Source organism: Merops nubicus, unplaced genomic scaffold (genome assembly GCF_000691845.1).
Source record: "Merops nubicus isolate BGI_N331 unplaced genomic scaffold, ASM69184v1 scaffold7173, whole genome shotgun sequence".
Taxonomy (NCBI): domain Eukaryota; kingdom Metazoa; phylum Chordata; class Aves; order Coraciiformes; family Meropidae; genus Merops; species Merops nubicus.
The window spans coordinates 1,518-6,742 of NW_008598172.1; the positions used below are offsets into that span (position 1 = coordinate 1,518).

The following is a 5,225-nucleotide window of genomic DNA, read 5'->3' on the forward strand; positions in this document are numbered from 1 at the left end:
CCCGCTCTAATCGAGTCGTACGCTACGAGTTACGTAGGCAGTGCCCTGTAGGTTTGGGGGGGCCTTGGAAGAAATCGTGAGGAAACCCTCAAATCCATGAAGGTCATCGGGAAGCGGAGGGTTCCTAGCATGATTACACGCCGCCAAGGAGGGGGGCTCTGCCTGCCGAGCGCGCGGGCGTTAGCGGGGGAGCTGGGTCTGAGGCTCTGCGGAGGCCTGAGCAGGCTCGGTTAAAGCTCACGCTGCTTCCAAGGAGCAGGAAGATTTTGTTCAGGGGGAAAAGTGAACGTGAGTACCCATCGCTGACACTCCAGAGGAGCCAATTCGCGTAACCATCAGACATCCTTGCTTTCCTTTTTTTTTTTTTTTTTTTTTTAAAGTTAAGGCATGATCAGGTGCAAACTAGGGTCAGTTTACACATCTCCAGTTAAAGACCAGACCATCCTCAGCAAATCCCAAGTCCTGTTTAAAAAGAGTCTGCAGAAAGTTTTAGGAAGGTGGTTCATCGTTGTCCCAACTTGACTGGTGCTTCTTACCTCACCGCCTCCTTTCCCAGAGCCAGGGCCCAGTTAGGGTGCCATTAAACTTTTGACAGGTTTACTTAGTAACAGTCTCAGCACTTTTTATTGAGCATGCAAGACTAACAAAACTTTGGCAATGCATAAGTGTAACACAGTGACAAGAAGAGAGAGCTTTTACAATTAAATCTTCTAATACTGGCTTCACAGTGTGGAAATTGTGCTACATCCACCAAGAGAGGGCCCAGTCTACTCAAATATTTAAGTACTTCACCCCAGGGACAAATTCCTTTGCGTTTGGATTCAGATTACTCTTGACCTGAGGAAGGGAAAAAACAGAAGTTGAGGTCAATCATTTTCATCTTCTATTTTCAAGTGGAATACAATTCAGACAGTTCACAGATTTAGAGAAACAGGCATGTAACGGGGTCCCTGCATGTGTCACAAGTCTCTATAATCCCTCGAAACCCCTCTCCTCTGATAATTCACCTGAATTATCCACCCTTCCTTAGCACCACCTGCACACCTTGGTCAGAGGATTCAGGGAACATGCGACAAGGTAACCACCAGCACACACACACAGCAGCTTCACTGAAGGAACTTTTCCTGAAGCTGAGCTGTTAAAACGTGCCATGAGGTTCGTTGTTCCAGGAACTGAAGCTGCTGTTGCAAATTTAAGGTTTGGAGTGATTGGGCAGTTTCTATGGCTGACTACCCAGTCCTGCTGCTTGCTGCTCCACAAGCCCCTGTGATTACAGGTGGGCAGCCAGCAGCTCCAAACTGAGCTCTTTATCCCAAAGAAATGCAGGATTAGGCTTTTGTGCTCTTAAATGGAGTCTAAAAGCGCTGCCCATTCTCTAACCATTATAAAAAAAAACCCAAAACATCAGCCTTGGACAAAGGGATGTCAAGCTTTAGAACTAGGAAGAGAAACTGAATTTACCACCAGATCCTCCAGTGATGAGCTGTCACTGATAACAAGGTCATTGAACTGGTCCTGGATTTGATCCATTGTTTGTGGGAGATCACGGGCTGGAATAAACCATTCGTGCTCCTCCTCCTCTTCCAGCATCTCCTGGAAGCAGCGCTCAATAAACTCCTCTTCCCACAACTCCTCTTCGATCTACACGACAAGAAGAAACATCTCCATCAACAAACGGCAGGAGAACCCCCCAGCCCCAGCTGTCGCATCTGCAGCTTGTTAGGAGCTCAAGGAGAAGGGAAACGTTGGTTCCAAGTGAAAATTTCGGTTGTACCAGCAAGTCTGGACTGAACTCGCTGCGGCGTGGGGAAAGGGAGCGGGGATAACGCATGCAGCCAGGCACAGCCCCTAGGAAAGCTTCCTGCAAGATTCCTGGAAAAAAATAACCACTGCCTGTCCCTTGGCATGAGGAGCAAGCAGCATCTCCTCAGCTCCCTGCAGTTCTCTTCGGGAACTCACAGCTGCTCAGAGCACTGACCTGCTGCACTGCGAGCAGGAGGAAACCACTGATGCAGAGCTGACACACTGCAAAGATTAAAGGAAAGTTTTGCTCGGTTGTTCAGTAAACAAGCTTTGGAGGGAGCTCATCCTGACACATTTTCCATCAAGGCACTTGGGAGTGGAAAACAGGGAGAGAAGCTGGTGTCGATGACTTGCCAGGCGTCAGCAAGCAGAAAAATTATTCCAGGCAGATTTAAAAGTTCACTCTGTGGAAGCTCAAACAAGTTCTCCTGTCTCTCCTCCACTGCAAAGTCAAACACATCCTCAAGTGGAAATTCAGTCACCACAAATACCAAACAACAAAGGTTACTGCCAGAGTTTGGGGTTCCTGTAAAATCCAGGTGCTCTGTGCTGGGAACAAACACTGCCCAGCTCCCCTGGTGCTCAGGGTGCAGAGCTCTGGAGAACGGGGACTCAGCACCATCCAGACAAGCCCCCACGGAGCATGTACTCTCCCAGTGCTGAGCTGGTGATGTCCCCAGTGAAGTGCTCCAGCAAGGACAGTGGTCTCCAGGCAGTCCTGCTGCTGTGGCACCATCTCCATCCTGCGTGTGGGCAAGAGGCAGCTGTGGGCAGGCAGCCACCAGCTTGTGTTGCAGCAGGGCTCGCCCGGCTCCAGGGGTTTTGTTATGTGGTCACACACCTACAGGTGCCTCCAGAAGCAGCTCCAGGAGCATTAAACAAAGTTCAAATCCCAAAATGCCTGGAGAGTAACATTGCCTGTTTGTATTTTGCTGGTTTAACTGGCTGAGGCTGCCCTGGGGATGTGCCTACAGCAGGTGAGCAGGCTGCCACAGGTCCCCAAAACCACCGTCCCCTCGTGCTCGTACCTCTCCTCTGAGAATGGAGCCTCTGCCTCCCTTCCCAAGAGCTCCACACCCCCTATGTAACTACACAACTCCCAGGAGGAAAATCCCACCCAAGGGGGAACAAACCATCCTGGTGTAGGCACAAGAGCAGGTGGATTTTGGGAGCAACCCGAGTTCCACATCAGCTTTGTGCCTCTGGAACCCGAGAGAGAGCTGCAGACAGATCCTGTTTTGGCAGCTCTTCCTTCCCAGGCAGCTCTGAAGGCCAGCTGTGAGACACTGAGGCACTAAGCCACGCACAGGACTGTCACCCAGCAGCTCTACCCACCCATTCCCTGGGAGCAGCAGCCCTGCTGGGAGGCAAGGACATGCCTGGACAGATCCAGGTGGGAGCTGCCACAGCTGGCACGCCAGCACACGGAAACCTCCGCAGCTCAGCAGCCCAGAGGTGCCCGTCCCTTCCAGAGTGCCACGTAAAGCCTGCCAGCTTCTCCTTCCCCCTCCGCCTGCAGAGGCAGGGGGTGAAAGGATGCCTTAGAACGAGCCATGCTTCCCGTGTTTTCCACCAAGGTTACAGACAAGAAGTATTTACTGCCAGAGGAACGGAGCTCTGCCTGTTCCCTGGCTTCTCCCTAGCAAGGCTATCTGAGAAACCCACCTCTGAAGGATCCCCAGCCTCGCAGTCCGGTCGCTAAGGCCCAGCACCTCTCCCCTCAGCCAGAAACCAGCAGAGCAAAGCCAGGCAGGGAGGGAAGCGACTTGCCTGCCTGTTGAACTCCTCCTCGTTCTCCATCCACATGTACTCCGCAAAGGGGTTGTCATCTTCGTGGGAATGGCCGTTGATGATCACGTCCTCGCTGATGATGCTGGGGCTAGTGCTGCTGCGGCTGGGGTCCTTCATGGCTGCGCCGGCCGCTCCGATCTGCGGTGCAGAAAGGCGGTGACGGGGGCGTGCGGAGCCCGCTCCTCCCGGCGGCCTGCGCCTGGCTGCAGGGGAGCTCTGCCAACGGCAGCGGGAGGGAGATGGGAAAGGCCCTGCCCGCTGCTCTGGGAGAACTCGGATTCGAGGGGCAAATTCACTTCCCAAATGAAACCTCGCCAAGGCCAATGAAAAGCGATAGGGTGAAAAAAAAAAAAAAAGCCAAGAAGCACACGTGCTTTCAAGTAGGAAACTATTCGAGGCAACACTCAAGAAACAAAAGATTTGTTTTCCAAAATATTTGTAAAGCTCCCACTGGAGTTTCCTCGCCTGGCAGCCCTGGGATGGTATTTTGACAACAGTTTACAAAGCGTGCGAGGCAAGGCGCTCAGAAAGAAGAAATAATCCAACTCAAAATGTTTTTTCCAGTGCTCAAAATTCACAGGGAAACGATGCAGCAGTGAGTGAAAATATTTTGTTCTCCAATCACTGTTTTAGCTCAATGCCTGCCTACAACAAAATGACTTAGGCAGAGAAAAGGTTATCAAAATATTGTTATTAAAACACAAAGCCATCAAATAGCAGTTCGTATTTTAGTCTATGTTCCACTTGGGGCTATTATCTATGGAATTACCACAGGTTTTTTGTTCAAAGTGTATTCTTGATAACACGGGGTCCAAATCATGCCACATCCAAACGATCAATTAAGAAAAGCACAAAGAAAAAGGCACTTGCCTGGTTTGCTCTAGTCGAGGTTTTTCAATCAAAGGCAAACCCAAGCAGGGAAGTCACTTCAGCTCCCTAGGAAGTGCAACAAACCAGAGCAGAACCCGGGTATTCTAGCAAGAGAAAACAGGTTCCTTTTGATGTCCTTTCAAAACAAACTTGCAAGGGATTACTGGCAGCATTTAACATAAACCAGGCAAAGACACTGCATTTAACACCCCAATTCAAGCCTGAAATTACTTTAAGCAACTCCAGCTGTTCACAGGAGAGAGAAAAAGACAAGACCTCAGAATCTAAAAAGCCTAATTTCTACTTTTTTCTTTTTTTTTCTGGGAATTGTTTTCATATTTTGTTTTTTGTGTGTGTGTAGTCAGTAATAGTAATATTCCACCAGGATTCTGCATGGCAACAATTTACACACCAAGGGAACAACCCTGTGTCAGCAGCGTGAGGCACACGGGCCAAATTCCAAGCAACTCCCCTACAAAAAAGACGGCACCTAGACGAGTCCAAAAAGGTAAAAATAATAATTAACACCCCCCTGCTCCTTTGTGGGAAAGCTCAAAGGTTAATTTTGTTGAATCGTGAGCAAGTTTTCCAATTTCTTAGGCACTCCCACAGAACACAAGCTGTTTGCTTTAGGAGGGGGGACCTGAGACAACTTTTTCCATCGCTGCCCAAGGGTGGCACAAATGATAATTTTCAAAATCCGCGAGGCTCAGCCTGCATATCTGAAGTTTATCTGACGAAGCCCTGAGCCTGCCAACTCT

At 49.8% G+C, this 5,225-nt stretch overlaps 1 protein-coding gene across 1 annotated transcript; it reads right to left on the bottom strand.

The window, feature by feature from the left end:
* Positions 1–455: 455 nt before the first annotated feature.
* Positions 456–3,771, bottom strand: PAIP2 (poly(A) binding protein interacting protein 2). The gene is made up of 3 exons (XM_008936946.1): positions 3,574–3,771; positions 1,462–1,641; positions 456–837 (listed from the first exon to the last, which is right to left on the bottom strand). The coding sequence occupies exons 1-3, from the start codon at positions 3,709–3,711 to the stop codon at positions 772–774; spliced, it is 384 nt and encodes a 127-aa protein (XP_008935194.1). The 5' UTR covers positions 3,712–3,771; the 3' UTR covers positions 456–771.
* Positions 3,772–5,225: the final 1,454 nt, after the last annotated feature.

Excerpts from the sequence above, each read along its gene's own strand:
- PAIP2 (XM_008936946.1), bottom strand. The coding sequence starts at position 3,711 with ATGAAGGACCCCAGCCGCAGCAGCACTAGCCCCAGCATCATCAGCGAG. Across the intron at positions 1,642-3,573 it reads AGGAGGAGTTCAACAGGCAG|ATCGAAGAGGAGTTGTGGGA; the intron begins GCAAGTCGCTTC and ends CTTGTCGTGTAG. Across the intron at positions 838-1,461 it reads CATCACTGGAGGATCTGGTG|GTCAAGAGTAATCTGAATCC; the intron begins GTAAATTCAGTT and ends TCCCTTCCTCAG.